At 45.1% G+C, this 22,254-nt stretch overlaps 1 protein-coding gene across 1 annotated transcript in view; it reads right to left on the bottom strand.

The window, feature by feature from the left end:
* The window catches only part of CACNG3 (calcium voltage-gated channel auxiliary subunit gamma 3), a 123,518-nt gene that overhangs the window by 7,363 nt on the left and 93,901 nt on the right, over positions 1 to 22,254 (bottom strand). The window contains exon 2 of the mRNA XM_040356514.1: positions 6,763 to 6,846. Coding sequence (XP_040212448.1) covers positions 6,763 to 6,846 — 84 coding nt within the window. The remainder of the gene's footprint in view (positions 1 to 6,762; positions 6,847 to 22,254) is intronic.

The raw sequence follows: 22,254 nt of genomic DNA, 5'->3' as shown, positions 1-22,254 counted from the left end.
CGACCGTGTGTAGGCTCCATCGAACGTTTTCTGTCGGAATTTCCAACAACAAATGTTTGAGGGCTAGTTTTCAATTTTTCCAACAATCGTGTGTATCCAATTCCAACGCACAAAAATCCTACGCATGCTTGGAATCATTGAACTTCATTTTTCTCGGCTCACTGTAATATTGTACATTACTGCGTTCTTCAAGTACAACTTGCTGAGGTGTAATGAAAGCTCCAGATTGAAAATTACATTAGTATACAGTATCAAAGCTTGTATTAGATTAGTGACTAGGGCCCGGATTCACAAACATCGGCGCATATTTATGCCGCCATAGCGTATCTCCTTTACGCTACGCCAGCGCAGCGCAGAGAGGCAAGCACTGGATTTACAAAGCCAGTGCTGCCAAATCTGCGCTGGGTTTCCTAGGCGTAAGCCGGCGTATGTGGAAGTGGGCGTGAGCCATGCCAATGAGGTGTGACCCCATGCAAATGATGGGCTGAGTCTCAGACAGATACGTATAATGAACGGCGCATACGCTATCCCGTGGATGCATCCCAGTGCACATGCTCAGAATCACGTTGGAACTACTCCCTAAGATACGCCGGATCACTGCCTACGACGTGAACGCAACCTACGCCTAGTCATATTCACGTCCTACGTAAACTACGTAAACTACGCCGGCTTGTGTTCCTGCTGCAACCATTTGCATGAATGCTGCTGAGTTACACCTCCTTTATGGGGCATAACTTTACGCTGGACGTATAACTTTACGCGCACTGCGTCGGACGGACGTACGTTCGTGAATCGGCGTATCTCCCTCATTTGCATATGTGAATAGAAATTCAATGGGTGCGCCAAATACGTCCAGCATAAATATGCGCCCAATCTACGCCGGCGTAGGAAAGTTATGTCGGTCGGATGAAGCCTATTTTCAGGCGTGTCTTAGTTTCTGAGTCCGGCGCATATTTGCACTTACGCGGCATATCTCGAGATACATCGGCGCAAGTGCTTTGTGAATCCGGGCCAAAGTCTTTACATGCAGTGGTAAAATCCTGGTATAACTTTTGCAACGTGTCTCAGGGAGTTAGAAAGGACTATACCCTGGAACATGTAACATTATTGCCCGAGCTATTTTGCTTCAGCTGTAAAGTATTTCCCATAGTTTTATCCAAGCAATTCTGCTTGTTTTCATAAAAAGTTTAGGATTAAAAAAAATAGGGCAATACTAATCATTTGTAATTTTATTCCGCTAACTGTAGCACCTACTACGATTGTACTGCAAGCCTCGGAAATCTGTATATAACACCACGGGTAAACCGCTTTTGACGCTGCATATGAGTGACTGAATTTGCATTCTGCCTGGAGTATCCCTTTGACAATCCAATTGCAGGTTACCTTTTTCACCTGGGTGACATAGTAGGACCATGGCTCTTTTGATGTATATTTTCCAGCTGTGAAAGCATTGCCTGCAGGCAATCTATTCCCAGTGCTGTGTCTACCTCTATCCTATCACTGATGCAGAAGAAAAAGGTTTGCAGAGTTTCCAGGGAATGAAAAGATACAAAGAAAAATAGACATCTGTCTCTCAATAAACCAAATCTCTCTGTAGCCGTCCCTAGAACTGCCGGGGGGGCTCTGGAGTCGCAAGAAACCTGTTAGAGAATATCTTTATTTATCCAGAATCCCGACGAGCATCTCGCTCTTATCAGCCAGGTCGCTCGGGGCAGCTCTGTGCGCTGCACACGATTGGCTCAGAGCTGGCAAGCTGCATGGACGAGGATGTCATTGATTATTGACTGTTGAGTGGCTGAGCTTTAGAGCTTGTTCTCTATGTTCTGGCTATTATTTAAATGCAACCAGCTCAATAGCAATATGCAGAACCATTGATTTGGTGATCCGATGAACCATGTCCCTACTGTGAGGCAGTGTGTTATAATGACACCTCCTGTCCTTTTTTTCTTCCTAACATTTATTTTGTGTATGTCCATCAAAGATGATGCTAAATTCATCCTATTCTTAAAGTGAACCTTTTATTTTGATGATTACCAAGCCACATGTTCATTTGAAGTAGATCCAAACCCAATCACAAAATTGTCAAGCCTCGTACACACGACCGAGTTTCTCGGCAAAAACCAGCAAGAAACTTGCTGGGAGATATTTTTTTGCCGAGGAAACCGGTCGTGTGTACATTTTCGTTGAGGAAACTGTCGAGAAACTCGTCGAGCCAAAAAGAGAGCAAGTTCTCTATTTCCTCGACGGGAATGGAGAAACTTGCCTTGTCCAATTTTTCCTCGACAGCCTAAGAAGGAACTCGACGAGGAAAACGATGTGTTTCGCCCGTCGAGTACCTCGGTCGTGTGTACGAGGCTTTATACAAGCTTTAACATGTTAAGGCCTGGTTCACACCTATAGGCTATAGCCCCACATTTGACAGCTATGTATAATTCTGTTAAAAATGGCCAACAATTCACATCAGACCTCTTAACCGCTAACATAGTGATGCTCCCTAAACCTGACCGTGACTACTCTTGGGCTAACTTCAGACCAATTTCCTTCATTAATGTGTATATGAAAATACTGAAAAAAAATCCTGGCCAATCGCTTAAACTCTTTCCTTCCCCGTTTAGTCAAGGAGGACCAAGTGGGCTTTGTCCCGAAAAGACAAGCAGGGGACGCTATTCGGCGCATACTGCAGTTACAGCATGTAGCCCATAGTCGCTCTTTGGAATCGATGCTTCTGTCTCTAGATGTGAACAAGGCATTTGATACTCTGTCTTGGCCGTATCTTATGTCCGTACTGCGCCATTATGGTTTCGGAGCATCATTTTTGCAATGGATGACAGTGCTATATGACTCTCCTCGGGCCAAGATTAAATACTACGGATTTGAGTCATCTGTCTTTAATATTGGGAGGGGTATCCGTCTCTTCCAGTGGCGGCTGTTGCTCCAAATTTTTGGGGGGGGCGCAAAGAAAAAAAAATTGCAGTCTCACTGTGCCCAAACGCAGCCACTGTTACATGCCATCAAACGCAGCCACTGTTACATGCCATCAAATGCAGCCACTGTGCCATCAATTTGCACCACTGTGCCATGCCATCAAATGCAGCCACTGTGCCATCAATTTGCACAACTGTGCCATGCCATCAAATGCAGCCACTGTGCCATCAATTCGCATCACTGTGCCATGCCATTAAACGCAGTCACTGTGCCATCAATTCGCACCACTGTGCCATGCCATTAAACGCAGTCACTGTGCCATGCCATCAAATGCAGTCACTGTGCCATCAATTTGCACCACTGTGCCATGCCATTAAACGCAGTCACTGTGCCATCCATTGTCACCACTGTGCCATGCCATTAAACGCAGCCACTGTGCCATACATTGTCACCACTGTGCCATGCCATTAAACGCAGTCACTGTGCCATCCATTGTCACCACTGTGCCATGCCATTAAACGCAGCCACTGTGCCATACATTGTCACCACTGTGCCATGCCATTAAACGCAGCCACTGTGCCATCTATTGTCACCACTGTGCCGTACATTGTCACCACTGTGCCATGCCATTAAACGCAGCCACTGTGCCATCCATTGTCACCACTGTGCCATACATTGTCACCACTGTGCCATGCCATTAAACGTCGCCGCTGTGCCAATTGTCCCCACTGTGCCCTGTAAATTGCTTTCTTCCCCCCCCGCCCGACACTTACCTTTATTGGTTTTAGGCATCCACGTCCCACGATGTCTTCTCCCGCCCTCGATGACTGACAGGCGTCTCAGCCAATCAGGTTACCGGTAGCCAGAACCGGCCAACCTGATTGGCTGAGACGCCTGTCATCTTATTCAAGGGGCGTACAGTCTGTGCGCTCCGAGAATAAGCTTCCGGGACCCGAGGGCTGCATTGGGAAAGCCTATCAGAGCCGTTGGCTTTGATAGACATTTCCGTACAGCCAACCAGCTGGCGTTATTCAGATGGCCGGACATTGAGCGCCGACCATCTGAAAAACAGCAGCAGCGGCGAAAATAACATAGATTCGTGCAATGCATGAATCTATGTTATTTCACTCAGTGGCGGTGAGAGCCAGAGGGGGCGGCGCTCCAGCGCCCTCTATGGACAAATCGCCACTGGTCTCTTCTCTTTGTTTTGGCTTTAGAACCCTTGGCGGAAGCAGTCCGTTCCCATCCGTATATCAGAAGTATCGATATAGCGGGCTCAAAAAATAAAATATCTTTGTTTGCCGATGATATTTTACTAAATTTTACTTCCCCCCCCTCCCCCCGAATCTCCCTACCAAACCTATTCTCTCTTTTAGACTCCTTTGCTTCCCTCTCGGAATAAAGAGTTTACCCCTCTAAATCCAAGGCATTGTCGATCAATCTCTCCACTCCAGTGCTGAGGGACTTGAAATCAGCCTTGCCTTTTCACTGGCCTTCTTCCTTGCTCAAAAGATTGTCCGACATGTTATCCTCCTGGTCCCACGTACCTTTATCTTGGTTCGGTAGGATAACTGAGGTTTGCATGTCTTACCTTCCGAAACTACTTTATTTTTTTAGAGTTTTACCCGTTCAAGTGCCTTCACATATCTTACTGATACATCAACATAAGCTTTTACACTTTATTTGGGGATCCACCTGTCCTCGAATTAGTAAACATATCTTGTATTCTAAAAGGTTTAGTGGAGGCCTCTCGGTTCCTAATCTACAGGTCTATTATACCTCTGCGAACATAGCACCACTGTCTCATCTTCATGAAACACATCAACTACCGTTATGGGCCACAATCGATCTAGTCGACTCCGATCCCATCCCAGGGGTCTCCCTGCCCTTGCTCCCTCCGGCTTATCGCCCCACAGTTGAGCCATGCTTAGCACACTCTTTGAAATAATGGGATTCAGTTAAATATTCTGTGGGTCTGATCTCCCCCTCCTCCCTCTTTTAAGACTTCTTTATTGCCAATTATTCCCCCCATGTTGCTACGACAACCCGGCCCAATTTTCCTGGTGAACTGCGAATGGCTTCACTGATATCTATTCCCTGTTTACTCCTACGAGGATCCTAACTTTTGATGCCCTACGCTCCTCTGACAAAATCCCTTTGCGACATTATAGCTATCTTCAACTTAGACATTTTCTTCTGCAACTTATTAAATCTCAGCCTACTCCATATACTCTAACTCGTTTTGAGAGAATATTCAGGGCTAGACCCCATGCATTATTATATCCCTGATATACTCCTCTAAAATTTCGTCAAGAAAACCTCCGTTGAGGCCATATCAACTCCAATGGGAAAAAGAACTAGGGAGGCAGTTATACCCAGAGGACTGGCAAATAAGGACCATAACTCTTTCAGTATCTTAGTACAAGAATACGGCGCATAGATACGATGGCGCATCCATGGACTTACGCGGCGTATCATTAGATACGCCGGCGTAAGTCTTTCTGAATCCGGCCCATAAAGTGCAACTGAATATTCACAAAATGATAGCGCTCCGATGAAATAAAGTACAAAAATGTCAATAAAAGTGCTGTCCTCCCGTGAGTTTTCATCCAGTTCCTGACTGCCAACTTTTTTGCCACATTAAAGCCTCGTAAACACGATCGGATTTCCATCGGACAAATCTGTGTATTTTTTGTCCGAAGAGCGTTGGCCGCGGAACTTGTTCTGCATACAGACGGCAGAACTTTTTCAGCCAACATACAAGAAACTATGTTGTTTTTCATCTCTTTAGCGCCACCCTTTGGGAAACTTCTGATAATGTTGTCTAATGGTTAGCATTAGTTCGGAGCATGCATGTTTGTACTTTGGATTTTAGTCCGATGGACTTGTGTACACACGATCGAAAAATCCAACGGAACACATTTGTTGTCGGACAATTTGAAAGCATGACTATCCAACATTTGTTGTTGAAAATCTGGACAATAATTGTCTGATGGAGCATACAGACGGTCGGATTATCCTACAAAAACCTTTCATCACACAATTGTTGTCGAAATATCTGATCGTGTGTATGGGCCTTAACTAGTGTACACACTCCTTACCAGAAAATTTGACATCTAAATTATAGGAGGCCAACAGTGCATAAGGAAGTCAGAATGTGACAACTTGCCAAATCAGGGCCACTCAGAAGGCCCAGTAAAGACAGCCAACTCCTCTACTTCACTCCTTGCTGGGATAACTAGTGTTAAATTCTGGCATAACTTTGCACTTTATTGGACAAATATTTGTTGACTGCACTTACTTTAAAATAAATAATCAATATAGCAATATTACAAACTAGATTTGAGGTTTTTAGTTAGACGAAGGAAGTTGCAAATCAATCTGTTCTGCTGTGCTGTCACTTTAGCTAACTAGCAGAGCTCTGGAAATCCTTTTGACAGCGATTTAATAAAGATAGCAAAACCCGAGATTTATGAAAATGTAGAAACGTATACAATAAAAAATAACTAAAATATAACTGACCCCATTTTACTTTCCTTTAAGAGTCTGTTTTAATGTAAACCTAAATTACTTTTCATCCTCTACATTCACAGACAGCTGCAAAATGCGTAATAGAATTCTTAGTCAATCTTGTACTCTTGACTCGGAGAGTAGTTTCCTTTGTTATTATAAGTAGATAAGGATGTTTGGTTCTGCTTATGTCACAACCCCACTCCTTCCCAATCGCTCTTTTTCATTCATCCAGAAATTGCTAAAGATCTATGTGGTGCTTTTCACGCTACGCCCTGCATTGAGGTTGAACAGCAAACAGCACGATCATGCAAAGTAAGTCCTTACGCAGTAAGTACTCCGCCGTGTCCTGTTCATAATCGGCATCCTCAGGAAAATGGTCAATTTTCTTGCACATTCCTCGGAAGGCTCCTGCGGGAGAGAGATAACTAGTTACACAAAGGCAGCAACTGGGCCAAAATCAAACTGGGACTTAAAATTCTCTCTTGAGAGATGGTGTCCTGCGAGGCATTAACGCACACAAACACAAAGCAGAACTAATCTCCTGTTTAACCCTTCTATACAACAGTACTTCTTAATTTCATCTGGTTCAGAAGTAGGACCGAAGACACTAGTTGGCCTTGTTTAGTTACACAGTTAGTCAGGTTGAAAAAAGACACAAGTCCATCTAGTCTAACCAAAAAAAATAAATAAATCATACAATCCCATATACACAATCCTACCACAGTTGATCCAGAGGAAGGCGAAAAACCCCAGTAAAGCATGATCCGATTTGCTACAGCAGGGGAAAAATTATTATGATGTCTCTGGGAAGAACTGTCTCAGGGAGTCTATTTTGTCCTACGATATCTAATTAGATTTAAATATTCACTTTTCATTTAAAGAGGAACTCAACACTTTAAAGGGGTTGTAAAGGTACATTTTTTTTCCTAAATAGCTTCCTTTGCTTAGTGCAGTCATCCTTCACTTACCTCATCCTTCCATTTTGCTTATAAATGTCCTTATTTCTTCTGAGAAATCCTCACTTCCTGTTCTTCTGTCTGTAACTCCACACAGTAATGCAAGGCTTTCTCCCTGGTGTGGAGTGTCATGCTCGCCCCCTCCCTTGGACTACAGGAGAGTCAGGACGCTCTCTAACACACAGCTCCTTTCTCTATCTGCAACGTAGAGAGTGTCCTGAGAGCTTTTTTGCAGAGGAAAACGGTCGTGTGTACGTTTTTCATCGAGGAAACTGTCGAGGAACTCGACGAGGAAAAAAGAGAACAAGTTCTCTTTTTCCTCGACGGGAGTCTCAATTTCCTCGTCGTGTTCCTCGTCGGGCTGGTTTTCTACGAGAAACTTGAGCGCGTGGATGCTAAGAAACCCTTGCATGCAAAGAATAAAGTATGAGACGGGAGTAAAAGTAGCATTTGTAATGGAGATAACACATTTTTCACGCTGTAACAGACTGAAAAGTGCAAAACGTCTTATACCAAACTTTTACTTAAAGCGGGGGTTCACCCTAAAATATCTATATACTGTTATATCCAGCATACTGCTGACATCAACAGTATGCTGGATTTTTTTTCTTTTCGGTTGTACTTACGTTTTTTCGTGGTTTTCACCCGGCTTCCGGGTTCTCGCTCCCCCGGGGAGTAGGCGTTCCTAAGACGACGCATAGATGATTGACGTGCGGGTAAAGCGCGTCATCGCCTTCCCAAAATATCCGAGGGGGATTTGGCACTTTACGGCGCCTGCGCAGTCAGCTCTACACAGCAGGCGCAGGCGCCGTATAGCGTCGTAAAGAGCCGAGTCCCCGTCAGATATTTTCGGAAGGCGATGACGTTTTTTACCCACACGTCAATCGTCTCCTGGGAGGATCAACACTCACTCCCAGGAGACATTGCGCAGAGCTCCCCGTCGGGGAAAAGGAGCGACACGCCCACTCCCCGCAAGGAAGAAGACCCGGAAGTGAGGCTGAAGACAGGTAAGTGTACATATTGAAAAAAAAATGACAACGCTACAAGCCTTTATTAAGGCTGCAGATAGGTTTGCTAAAAAGTTATTTTGAGGGTGAACCTCCGCTTTAACACGCAGTAACATGAGATTAGCAAAAGCAGCCCCAAGGGTTGTGCCAGTGGAATCGAACTTCCCCTGCCGTTGTATGTGTTGTACGTCACCGCGTTTGAGAACGAGGAGATTTTGTCTTGACAGTGTGTACGCAAAGCAAGCTTGTCGAGTTCCTCGACAAGCCTAACAAGGAACTCGTCGAGGAAAATGATGTGTCTTTTCCGACGAGTTCCTCGGTCGTGTGTACGAGGCCTAAGGGATTAGTTTCCGGTTTTGCCTGTCCTCTCCCCGCAAGCTGATCTTTTCTGACTCACCATGCCTTGTTTGAGTGAGACTAGCAGTCGGAGCAGGAGTGCCCTAGATCTCACACGGAATATATACAGCTATGAGGCTAGGCACCCTCACATACAGTACCTTGAAGTGTATTGTTATTTTTCATGAGCAATTCCAGACAAAGGGTATATTTTTCAGGCTACTTCAAGAAGTTCCTAACATAGCAAAACTTTTAGTGTTCTGGTCCACTTTAACAATGAAATAACGATTTCCTACACTGGAAGATGTACCTAGTGCCCATGGATGCTTCCATAGGTGTGTGCAGCCTATTGCATTAGAGTGTGTAGAGTGTGTTAGAGAACAACAAAGTATAGGCTGGAGTTTCTACTTCCCTTGGTTCTAGGAAAAAAAAATCCTATTTTTTGCTTTGTTAAAATAGATTTGCAGTGATGCTGTAGCTTTTACAATGCATGTATTATTGGAAAAGGGGAATGGTTAATCCAGTGGAATACTCCATCATCATCATGTGCTTGGGTACCTTTCATTGTGTGTGAAGAGAGAGAGAGAGGAAAATCAATTCTGTGCTGGAGGGAAGGACAAATGTAATGAACCGGACAGAGTTCTGAAGTGCCCACATTTTTGTTGCATTAAGTGGGATGGCTTTCCTTCCTCATTCCTCTTATTTGTATGTTTTGTATACAACCACGTCAGCAGCTTTGTCCAATCTCACTGGTTTTGTCTGAAGATGGGATACTCAAAATACGACATGCTGTGCCACATCTGTCCCATCAGGACCAAGCCAAACATTATTGAACATAAATGAAGAATCAAATGACAACGCATCTTATGCCTCGTACACACGACCGGTTTTCCCGTTGGAAAAACTGCGATGAGAGCTTTTGGCTGGGAATTCCGACCGTGTGTATGCTCCATCGCAGTTTTTCCGATGGGAAAACTGCCAGAAAAAAAAAAGACAGCCGGATCTCTTTTTTCCCTAGCGGGAAAACCATTCGCCTGTATGCTTTTCCGATGGAAAAAAACCCACACATGCTTGGAAACAATTGGACGCATGCTCGGAAGCATAGAACTTAATTTTGTCGGCTCGTCGTAGTCTTTTACGTCACCGCGTTCTTGGCAGACAAAAGTTCACCAGACTTTTGTGTGACCGTGTGTATGCAAGGCAGGCTTGAGAGGAATTCCGTCGGAAAACCATCAGTTTTTTTTCCGAATTGAAAATCGGTCGTGTGTATGGGGCATTATACTTTCGAATAGCTCTTCTTAGTTTATGGCTGTGCATACCATACATAATTTCCCAGGGTCAGAGCCACATATTGTGCAGAGTATTGCAAAAAGCGCTGAAAGCTTCTTGGGTGCAGTAATACAGCTTTACTTTCGTGGAGAAATATATTACATGTCTTACAGCATGGAGAAACATGAACAGGAAGCAGGAATATTCAAGTACATGCACTGAGATAGACAATGCATCCTGTTATATCATAGAAAACACAAACTATACACTATAATACTACAGTGCCACCTGCTGCATAGATAGGTATAATGCATACAGTTTTGTTCGTTTATTAACAACTTTACATTACACGCTGTTGTTCTTTTTCAACACCCCTTCTCAACAGCATTTTTTTTAAATTATATTCAAGCTTCTTATGGGAAATAACTATAACTATCAGCAGGTCATCCTCCTCTGAAGGGGCAGTAGTGAAAATGTCAATACATTTTGCTCCTGATTGTCCCTCAGGTAGGTGATACACATCAATGGTTTTTTTGGTCCTAAGATTGACCCTTCCCATAGCCAAACAGAAGTGAGAGGAAATTCCTGCAAATTAAGGGAATTCCTTGCGGACCCCCCAAGTCACCAGAACTAGTGTCTCCATTGGAAGATTTCACCTCTATTACTTTTCTGGGGACAACCCAAGATTTGGAGTTTTCACAGGAACAGGAAATGAGAGGAAATCCCTGAAAATTAGGGGAATTCCTTGGGGACCCCCCAGGTCACCATAACTAGTGTCCCCATTGGAAGTTTCCCCCTCTATTACTTTTCTGAAAACAACCCAAGATTTAGAATTTTCCTTTTACTTTGACTTTCAATGATAAAGGCAAACAGGACAAATAGAGTGGGTGAATCAACGAGGGAACAGACAGCCATAAAAACTGGCAAGCATTCTAATCCCTCTCAACTCTATCCAAAACGTGAAAAAAAAATAGTTTAAAGTGTCACTAAAGGTAAAACTTTTTTTTCCATTCGATAGGGTAAAAGTGGGTTATATCTCCTGTCAGGTTTTTGTCAGATTTTTTTGCCATCTCTGTCCCGTTGGGCAGATTTCCCTTCACTTCCTGTCCTATAGCCAAAAAAAGAAGTGACAGGAAATTCCTCAGAAGAGAGGAAATCTCAGTGTGTCACCAGAACTAGTATCCCCATTGGAAGATTTTGCTTATTCTTGTTTCGATGTCAACACAAAATTTTGAATTTTCTTTTACATTTACTTTCAGTGAAATTGGTAAACATCACTAATAGAAAAAAGGAATCTTCATAGAGGAGGTACAGGCAACAGTGAAAACTGACATATGTTCTAATCTCTCTCCACTCTGTCTAAAACGAAATAGCAAAAAACAAAATGCTTGGCTATTGGGGAGGTACCACATCCATGTTAAAGCGGTTGTATACCCCAAAAAATAAATAAATAAATAAAACCTGCAAGGCAAAGGCATAATGAGCTAGTATGTAATTACTTACCTTAGATCGAAGAACCCGCACCGACCCTCGTTCCTCTCCTTCACCGCTGCTATGATACCCAGAGTGACTTCCGGGTATCGCGCTCCGGCCCTGTAACTGGCCGGAGCGGCGATGACGTCACTCCCGCTCATGCGCGCGGAATGGCACGATCCCCATGCATGCACACATTTCCGGCACTTTCAGGCAGGCTCCCATTCATGACCCGGCGCACTCAGTGTGCCTGCGCCGATTTGGTGCCCGATTCTCTACAAATATCTCCTTAACCATGTAGGTTAAGGAGATATTGCAAGCACCTACAGGTAAACCTTATTGAGTTCCTCTCTTAAAACGGAGGTCCACCAAAAAGTGGAACTTCCGCTCATCCGATTCCTCCCCCCTATGATGTCACAAATGGCACCTTTTGGGGGGAGGGGGGACAGAATACCTGACAGGTATCCTTTCCCACTTCCGAGAGTCTGGGCCGCAGGCGTGATGTCAGCGCGGGGCTCCCTCCTCCTCCCTTCCCCGGCTGCCAGGCCAGTAGGAGAGAGTAGTGGGCCTTGTGTATGTGCAGTAGGGTTCCCAGCGTGAAGCCGAAAGGCTACACTGCCGGGTAACCTTACCCACAATGGCGGGGGCAGCACCCGAAAGCTGATGGAAACATCAGCTGCGGGTGCCGACATCGCTGGACTCCAGGACAGGTAAGTGTCCATTTTTGCAGTATGTGTAGCTGCTGGTTTTTAATTTTTTTTTTTTTTTTTTTGGGGCGGAACACCACTTTAAGCCCAAATACAGCCAAAAAAAAAAAAACTGCACTGGGACATAATGTAAAGTCAGTAGGATGTGTCCCTTGTGCTGATGCCTTTTCTATTAGGTGAATTCCTAATAGTGGTCGCTTCCACTGCCACCTCATTTGTGTATACACGCTTGATTTCTACAGCTTTCATGTGAGTGCATTTGCTGTTTTAAAATAAATGTTGTATCATACAATTTTACGCTATGTGGCAACCCTTCTCTTTTTTCTCCTTAAACATCTTTTGACAATATTTGGAGAGGTTTTGCTCAGGAATCCTTTTTTGCAACACCAAGTTTTCCTCTGAAATTGTCTGCTATCAGAATTATTTGATGAGCTCATCATTCAGCTCCCACCGTCAGGATCCTGGAATGTTATTCCAAAGCCTTGTTTGACTTCTGGTGACGTATGTCCCCACAAGTCCACTATTTCTGGTAAGCAGATACCCATACTGGTGGAGGTGTTTCATCACTTTAAGGAAGACAGCATTATTTGCACATTGATTTGTTTCTTCACCGGGTGCAATCATCTCCTTTATGGACTTATTTATATATTTTCTACTTTTGAGATCATCATTATAATTATCATTTATTTATGTGATCACCATTGTTTATTGTTTACTTTTTGTTTACCACAATTAAGTTTATCATATTCCAGCATTATTTATATTGCTTTTTCTTCCATGTTTATGGTCATAATTCACATGGTTTAAGCGCTACACTTTGTTTCTTTTTCTGTTGTTTGCTTTTTTATTCAAAATTAGCCGTGTTAGCAGCTGTATCTTTTAGGCAGCGCAGTGTACACCACAATCTCCACTTTTCCTGGCGTGAAGCCGAAAGGCTACACTGCCGGGTACCCTTACCCGCAATGGAATCATCAGCTGCGGGTGCCGACATTGCTGGGCTCCAGGACAGGTAAGTGTCCATTATTGCAGTATGTGTAGCTGCTGGTTTTTAATATTTTTTTTTTTTTTTGGGCGGAACACCACTTTAAGCCTAAATACAGCCAAAAAAAAAAAAACTGCACTGGGACATAATGTAAAGTCAGTAGGATGTGTCCCTTGTGCTGATGCCTCTTCTATTAGGTGAATTCCTCCTCCATCCATGCCCTCGCAGGAAACCGCCGCTGTATTCTTCCAGCTTTCATCAAGAATTCCCAAATATGCCTGTCCATTTCACCAAGCCGATGTTTGCATAGAAGCCATACTACAGCTTCTATGAATGACACACAATCTATGTATGGCGGGGGGAGCTATCAATCATCCATCTGTCCTCCATTCATAAATCACTTTCTCTTCATACAAGCTTTAGTACGAATTCTGTGAATTGTTGAGCTTGGCAGCAAGGACAGGCATGGTCGGGCACGCTTAATGAAAGCCTGTGACAACCTCTTAGTCCCCAACCACCCTTAGTGGGAGCATGGATAGAGGAGGATTTCACCTACCATAAGAGGCATCAGCACAAGGGACACATACTACTGACTGTAAGTCATGCCTCTTTCTCCATCATTCTCTTGGGCTGATTTTTGTGTTTTGGTTTTGGCTGTCCCTAGGTTTTAAGCATGCAGGTTTGGTCAATGGGTTAATAGTTTCATCAAGAATTTCAGTTGTTGTTTAGAATGGGGAAGATGTAGCATGAGCAACTCAGACCATGAAATGATTGTTGATGCCTGAAGTGGTGGATGCCGCATTTCAGAAACAGCTGATCTGTGAATTTAATCGGTTATAGCCTTTAGAGTTCCCAGAGAATAGTGCAGAAAAACTATGGGCCAGATTCAGCAACGAGATACGACGGCGTATCTCCAGATACGCCGTCGTATCTCTGAGTGTGCGGCGTCGTATCTATGTGCTTGATTCTTACAATCAGTTATTATAGATTTCCCTAAGATCCGACCGGCGTAAGTATCTTACACCATCGTATCTTAGGCCCCATACTCACGAGCAAACATGTCTGCTGAAACTGGCCCGCAGGCCAGTTTCAGCAGACATGTTTGCTCGTGTGTGGGCGCGAGCGGGCCGAATTCCAGCAAACATTTGCCCGCCGGGCCTTTTCCCAGCAGACAAATATTCCTGGACTTGTTTTAAAACAGCCCGCTGGAATTCAGCCCGCTCGGACATGTACGGTCGTCAGTACAGACCTACCGTACATGTCCAGGCGCCCGCCGTCCCTCGCATGCGTCGAATGACTTCGACGCATGCGTGGAAGCATTTTAAAGGCGGGCCGCCCACGTCGCCGCGTCATTGTCGCGGCGACACCGCGTCATCGACGCGGCGACACCGCGGACACGCCCCGCGTATTGTTTACGCGCGGACTTCTGTACGATGGTGTGTACAACCATCGTACAGAAGCCCTCTGGCAGACATGTATGGTGAAAACGGTCCGACGGACCGCTTTCACCATACATGTTTGTCCGTGTGTACCCGGCCTTAGTTGCATATTTACGCTGGCCGCTAGGTGGAACTTCCGTCGATTTACGCGAGGAATATGCAAATTAGGTAGATACGCCGAATCAGAAACGTACGTCCGGCCCGGCGCATTTTTTTACGTTAGGCTTTTTCCGGAGTAAAGTTACCCCTGCCATATGAGGCGTATCCTATGTTAAGTATGGACGTCGTTCCCGCGTCGAATTTTGAAAATGTTACGTTGTTTGCGTAAGTCGTCCGTGAATGGGGCTGTGCGTAATTTACGTTCACGTCGAAAGCATTGGCTTTTTGCGGGTTAATTTGGAGCATGCGCACTGGGTTACTTTCACGGACGGCGCATGCGCCGTTAGTCAAAAACTTCATTTACGTGGGGTCATGTTTTATTTGCATAAAACACGCCCACCTCTTCACAATTTGAATTCGGCGCGCTTACGCCAACAGATTTACGCTACGCCGCCGTAACTTAGGGCGCAGGTTCTTGGTGAATACAGAACCTGCCTCAGTAAGTTACGGCGGCGTAGCGCATCTGAGATACGCTACGCCCGCATAAAAATAAGCCAATCTACCTGAATCTACCCCTATAAGAGCAGTTCTAAGGGCAAAACACCTTGATAATGAGAGAGGTTAACCACTTACCCCCCGGATCATATTGCTGCCCAAAGACCAGAGTACTTTTTGCGATTCGGGACTGCATCGCTTTAACAGACAATTGCGCGGTCGTGCGACGTGGCTCCCAAACAAAATTGGCGTCCTTTTTTTCCCACAAATAGAGCTTTCTTTTGGTGGTATTTGATCACCTCTGCGTTTTTTATTTTTTGCGCTATAAACAAAAATAGAACGACAATTTTGAAAAAAATGAATATTTTTAACTTTTTGCTGTAATAAATATCCCCCAAAAATATATAAAAAAACATTTTTTTCCCTCAGTTTAGGCCGATACGTATTCTTCTACATATTTTTCGTAAAAAAAAATCGCAATAAGCGTTTATTGATTGGTTTGCGCAAAAGTTATAGCGTTTACAAAATAGGGGGTATTTTTATGGCATTTTTATTAATATTTTTTTTTACTAGTAATGGCGGCGATCAGCGAATTTTTTTCGGTATTGCGACATTATGGCGGACACTTCGGAAATTTTTGACACATTTTTGGGACCATTGGCATTTTTATAGCGATCAGTGCTATAAAAATGCATTGGATTACTATAAAAATGCCACTGGCAGTGAAGGGGTTAACACTAGGGGGCGGGGAAGGGGTTAAGTATGCCTGGGTGTGTTCTTACTGTGGGGGGGGGTGGCCTCACTAGGGAAATGCTGATCCTCGGTTCATACATTGTATGAACCGAAGATCAGCATTTCCCCTGCTGACAGGAACGAGAGCTGTGTGTTTACACACACAGCTCCCGTTCCCCGCTCTGTACCGAGCGATCGCGTGTGCCCGGCGGCGATCGCGCCCGCCGGGCACACGCACGGGAGTCGGGGGCGAGCCCCTAGTGGCGGCAGATAGACAGGACGTCATATTACGTGCTCTCGCCTAGGAGAGCCACCTTGTGGACGTATTTCGGCGGTGCGCGGTCGGCAAGTGGTTAACAAAGAATAGCTAAAATTAATAATATTAAAACAGTCACCAGCCTTCTGAATTACTGCTTCATACATATCAAACCTGGAAGAGAATGAACTAGAGCAGCACAGGATCAGGCTGGGTTCAACTCCTGTTGGTTAAGAATAGGCAAAGGAGGCAACAGTGGGCAAGGAACATCAAAACTGGATGAATAAAGATTGGAAACATGGTACCTCCCCTAAAGAAATATCAAATGCGGAAAAGGAAGTTATTGTAGCAACAAAGCAGCATTATGAAGTTCCCATTGAGTACCCCCCCCCAAAAATGTATCCAATAGTTCTTGGAGCAAAAGACCTGATAAGATAGATGTCCTAAACAAATTGACTACTGATTGTACATTATATGTAAAGTAAACATGGCAACCACTCAATTTTTACCTACTACACTGTAAATATAAATGGGCTGCGCAATCCACAAACTAATACAATACAAAAAATACCAGCTAGGCTGAACCTAAACTAAAGAGCTGAACTCCAGGCAATCAGCTACACTCGGGCTACCAATGCACCACAGCCAACACCCCCCCCCCCCCCCTAGGCGGGTCACCCGCACCTCCCCGGCCCGTCAGTAACCAGTCCCACACTTGCCCCATTTATCAACAGTGCTTCCTCAAGTTGACGGGCAGCGGCTTCCCCTTCGTCTCCTGCTCCTCTGCACCATGGGGGCTTCTGCCGTGCGCCTCCTCCTCCTAGGGGGTCAATAGGATTGCTTCTCCTTTTGGCCAATCAAGTGATGGCCCACTTCCTGATTGGCCGGGAGGAGAACCAGGAAGACAATAGCAAATATTAATTTGCTATTTTCACACAATCGGGTGGGTTAGGGCACAGTGCTCTGCGTCTCGAGCCCACGCTTTTTTGAAGCCTATTAGAGCCTCTGGAATCCACGCGTCCCGCATGTAGATTAGGGGGTCAGATGCATGGATAGGGGGGTGGCACCCCTGCGTCCTGCATTGCGGGCCACCACTGCTACCAAGGTCTTCACTCCACAAGAGCTGGGACTCAAGAGCAAACCATGGATCTTCAAATGCAGTCCAAAACTTTTATTGCAGAGAGATCACATCACAAAAATACAAGTGCAAAGTTTCGGAACCCCCGCAGGACCCCTTCATCAGACATGCCTGATGAAGCGGTCCTGCGTGGCTCCAAAATATTGCACTTGTTCTTTTGTGATGTGATCGCTCTGCAATAAAAGCTTAAGACTGCATTTAAAGATCCATGGTGTGCTGGTGAATATGTGAATTGATCTATGATATCTAGTGTTCAGCTGATAGACACTACAGAAGAGCCTAATGATCCAAGAATGTGTGCGACAGGAATATAGACAAGACTATAAAGAGGGTACCCTTCATGTGGAGGAATTGATGCAGCGTGCACTCTAGGGTCCCTCTTAGAAGCTCTGGCAGATAGATGTTCTGCTCTGATTGGCATGGAGGCAGAGGCATATCAACAGTGGTAAAGCTGATAATTCTAATCCTGCGCATATATCAGACACTGCTGCACAGAGTGACACCACAGTTGTAAATTCACTGCAGGTAAAATAGCATTGACACCCTGCAGGAAGATGTCCTGTGGACTGACAGGATCACCAGGTATCCATTCTTCATGTAGCGCTACCTCCGTAGGAACCACTGGATAGGATAGATCCTTTGTTCTTTGCCTCGGCTTTCTCAAGAACCTCAGCCCCTCTGAACAAACATGTGTACAAACATACAATATCACAGGAATTCATTGAAAGTAATACTTATTACCCCATAGTAGTGCTATATTAAAGCATTAAAGGCAAACTCAATATTGTCACTCAATATGGTCAGTAACTAGGCAAGCATAACATGGAGTAACAATGATAATAACACAATTTAGCACAGGGTTTGACAAATTTGCTTGGAATCTAGGAGCCAGCTAAAAAAGTTAGGAGCCAGAAAACATGCCCCGTCCCGACGAGCTTGCGCGCAGAAGCGAACACATATGTGAGCAGCGCCCACATATGTAAACAGTGTTCAAACCACACATGTGAGGTATCGCCGTGATTGGTAGAGCGAGAGCAATAATTCTAGCCCTAGACCTCCTCTGTAACTCAAAACATGCAACCTGTAGAATTTTTTAAACGTCGCATATGAAGATTTTAAAGGGTAAAAGTTTGTCGGCATTCCACGAGCGGACGCAATTTTGAAGCGTGACATGTTGGGTATCAATTTACTCGGCGTAACATTGTCTTTCATATTATTAAAAAAAATGGGTTTAACTTTTCTGTTGTCTTATTTTTTAATTAAAAAAAGTGTAATTTTTTCCCCAAAAAGTGCGCTTGTAAGACCGCTGCGCAAATACGGCGTGACAGAAAGTATTGAAACGATCGCCATTTTATTCTCTAGGGTGTTAGGATAAAAAATATATATAATGTTTGGGGGTTCTAATTAGAGGGAAGAAGATGGCAGTGAAAAATAGTGAAAAATGACATTAGAATTGCTGTTTAACTTGTAATGCTTAACTTGTAATACCAACGGCCACCACCAGATGGCGCCAGCTCACATCTGGTGGTAATAACTTGTAATACCAACGGCTTACCACCAGATGCCCAACTTCCAAGCCAAGTCGCCAGGACACTATTTCTAGTCGCCATGGCGACCGGGATTGGTCGAGCCCTGATTTAGCATATAAATTAATTAGCAGTAGGGACTAGGCATAAGATGACATTTGATCAATAAACAGTAGAAAGACCACCTCAAGTGCAGCAGTGGGCAGTAGTAAAGTTTAATCTACCGATTGCTCGAACTATACTGCCAAAGTGTAATTATGGCAGCGATACTGGATGTCCTGGACCGACTGGGTGTGCACTGACAAAAAGAAAATGAGGATGGTAGCGGAGGGGACAGAGGAACAAAGGGAGCTTGCCGAATAATTATTTCGAAGGGGCAGTCCTTTGAGATGTTTTTTTTTTTTTTTTGCTGGCTATTGTTGGGGCCCTTTAAGAGCATCAGTACATTTAATGACAGCCCAGATAACCTGTATGCAGTATCAGTATGATATAGTTTCAGCACAGGTACAAGATATAGGTAAAGGTTCGGTATAATGTGGTATAGGTTTGGTATAAGTAAAGTCTAGGTTTGTAATAAGTAAAGTACAGAGTGCAGTATGGGTGCAGTAAGGATTGGGTACACTTGATGTCCTGCTCTCAGTGGCTCATTCCCTGCTAGCAGTAGCAGCAGGGTTGGCCCATCCATTAAGGGGTGCACGGGCGCCGCCCCCTCTGTCGCAATGTCCCCTTTATGACAAATAGATAAATTCATGCATTGCATGAATCTATCCATTGCCACCGCTGCCACCCCTATTCAGGCGTCCGGCCTCTTTTCGGATGCCAGGCACCTGAATTCCAGCAGCGGGGGTGTTTTTTTGAAGCACCTGATTAGCCAAAGGGTCTAATAGGCTTCTAAAAGGTGGACTTGAAGCACAGAGCATTGCACTCACAGTCCACTCAGGCGTGTTAGAAAAGCAAATGAATATTTGCTTTCCTAACACTGAACCGCAAATCAGAAGGCACAAATCTAATACCTGATTGGCTGAAGGCACAGGCGATCCTATTGGCCAGCTAGAAAGTGAAGAAGAGACGCAGGAGGACACAAGAGCCATCGCCTGACCCGCAGTGGTTGCAATTGATAGGCACAGAGGCTGCATTTCATGGGCATAGAGGCTGCATATGAAAGGCACAGCGGCTGCATTTCATGGGCACAGTTCCTGCAAATGATTGGCACAGAGGCTGCATATGATGGGCACAGTGGCTGTATTTCATGGGCACAAAAGCTGCATATGATGGGCACAGTGGCTGCATTTTTATGGGCACAGTGATTGCATTAGATGGACACAGTGGCTGCATTAGATGGGGCACAGTGGCTGCATTTGATGGGGCACAGTGGCTGCATATGATGGGCACAGTGGCTGCATATGATGGGCACAGTAGCTGCATTTTATGGGGCACAGTGGCTGTATATGATGTGCACAGCGGCTGCATATGATGGGCACAGTGTCTGCATTTGATGGGGCACAGTAGCTGCATTTTATGGGGCACAGTGGCTGTATATGATATGTACAGTGGCTGCATATGATGGGCACAGTGGCTGCATTTGATGAGCAAAGTGGCTGCAATTGATGGCACAGTGGCTGCAATTAAGCATCAGCCGCCACTGAGTAGCAGCAATGGGCGAATAGCCCTCTCACCAGTCCCCGCGATGCTGTGGTGACCACATTCTGTAGAAGGGTGGGGCCCCTTCTATCATTCCCCAAAAGCTTGATGGTGATCAGCAGTGGGAAGCAGAGAGTGAGTGGATACTCCAGTCTCCCTGTGGCAGAGATGCAGGTGCTGTGATGTGGGTGGTGCTGCGCTGCCCCCAGCTGTCTTGATTCCCATTCTCAGGCTCAAATCTATGCTGGTCTGGTCTCCCGCTGGTATGCACAGGGCTGCTGATACAAATCGTGGGGCCCTGTACAGACTACCTGACAGGGCCCCCAAGAAAATATTAAAGCTATATTTCGCTAAAAACACAATAAAATAATTAGTAGCAGACACAAATACAACATAACCCACAGCATTCCTCTTAAATCTAAGACTGTATTCACACCTCCGCGACAAGATACGTCGCGTACGCGGCGTATTTTGCCACGAGTGTGTAACTTTTTTTTTTTTTTTAACAAAGCCTTCCCATTGCTTTGTATGGCCGAACGCCAATGCCGCCTGAAAAAAAGGGTCCGGGACTTTTTTTCAGGCAGCAGGCGTACGGCGTCTAAGAGATGTGAACCATCTCCATAGACAGCAATGGGAATTCTCCCCTCCAGCGGCACGAGCATCCGGCGTCGGGCGTTTTGTCGCAGAGGTGTGAATGGGCTCTAAAAGTTGAAACTGAGTTGATAAAGTTCTTTGTGGATAAGGTCTTGGGGCCTATGCACATGGGTGCTGTGGTCTGTACAGTGTGAATCAGTGGTTCATTTATATGACTTGAGCCACGTGGAGCTGTACAAACACAGCTGCAGATCCTAATTTGACAGGCGTGGGGATGCAGGTGTACAGTCCGACAGGGGTCAAGTCCTGGGGAAAAAGTGTGGGAACTCTGACCCAAGATCCACTCCCCCACCAAAAAAAATAAAAAATGATACGCTCATATGCATAATTACTAAACCACATGTTTTTTGTTTTTTTTCGATCCACTGTACCTTAGTACCTTTATGTTACTGGCTGCTTCCTGTATATGGATTCATTGGGTAGTGTGCGGGTATTTCGTCACTTCCTCGATGCCGCAATGTCTCCTGGGAACTTTTGTCATTGTTCTCAGGAGACATTGCGGAGGTCTGCCGCAAGTTCTTTCTAAATCCCGCAATAACTCGCGGCAGACCTCTGCAATGTCTCCTGGGAACAATGACAAAAGCTCCCAGGAGACATTGCGGCATTGAGGAAGTGACGGAATACCCGCACACTACCCGATGAATCCATATACAGGAAGCGGCCAGTAACATAAAGGATTACTAAGGTTCGCCTGCCCCTGACAGTGACTCGAGCTGGGCATCGCCGCTTATTGAAGGATTACCTCGGGCAGGCTCTAGTCCTGCAAAGGGAACTGAGTTCCTGCTGTGAAAAAAGTGCAGGAACTCTGTTCCAACGCGTTCCCGCAGGACTTGAGCCCTGCAGTCCGAACACAAACAGTGTGCATTCAGAGGCCACTCATCTGCACCTGTACACCTGTCAAATAGGGCCTGCGGCTGTGTTCGTACAGGCGATGCATCCCCATAGAATGACAGGCGGCTCCAGCCCAAATCCCTCCTTCACACAGCCAGAGTATCTGTGTGAATGAGCCCTTCATTATATTTTTCTAACAATTTGTTTTAACAACCCTGTTGGGAAGGGGGGGACGGGCTTTGTTGAAATATTATTAGGACAGACTTACCTAAAAA

The sequence above is a fragment of the Rana temporaria genome, chromosome 6, assembly GCF_905171775.1.
Source record: "Rana temporaria chromosome 6, aRanTem1.1, whole genome shotgun sequence".
NCBI lineage: Eukaryota > Metazoa > Chordata > Amphibia > Anura > Ranidae > Rana > Rana temporaria.
The sequence above is the reverse complement of the archived record's forward strand: the minus strand, read 5'-3'. Positions and strand labels throughout refer to the sequence as shown.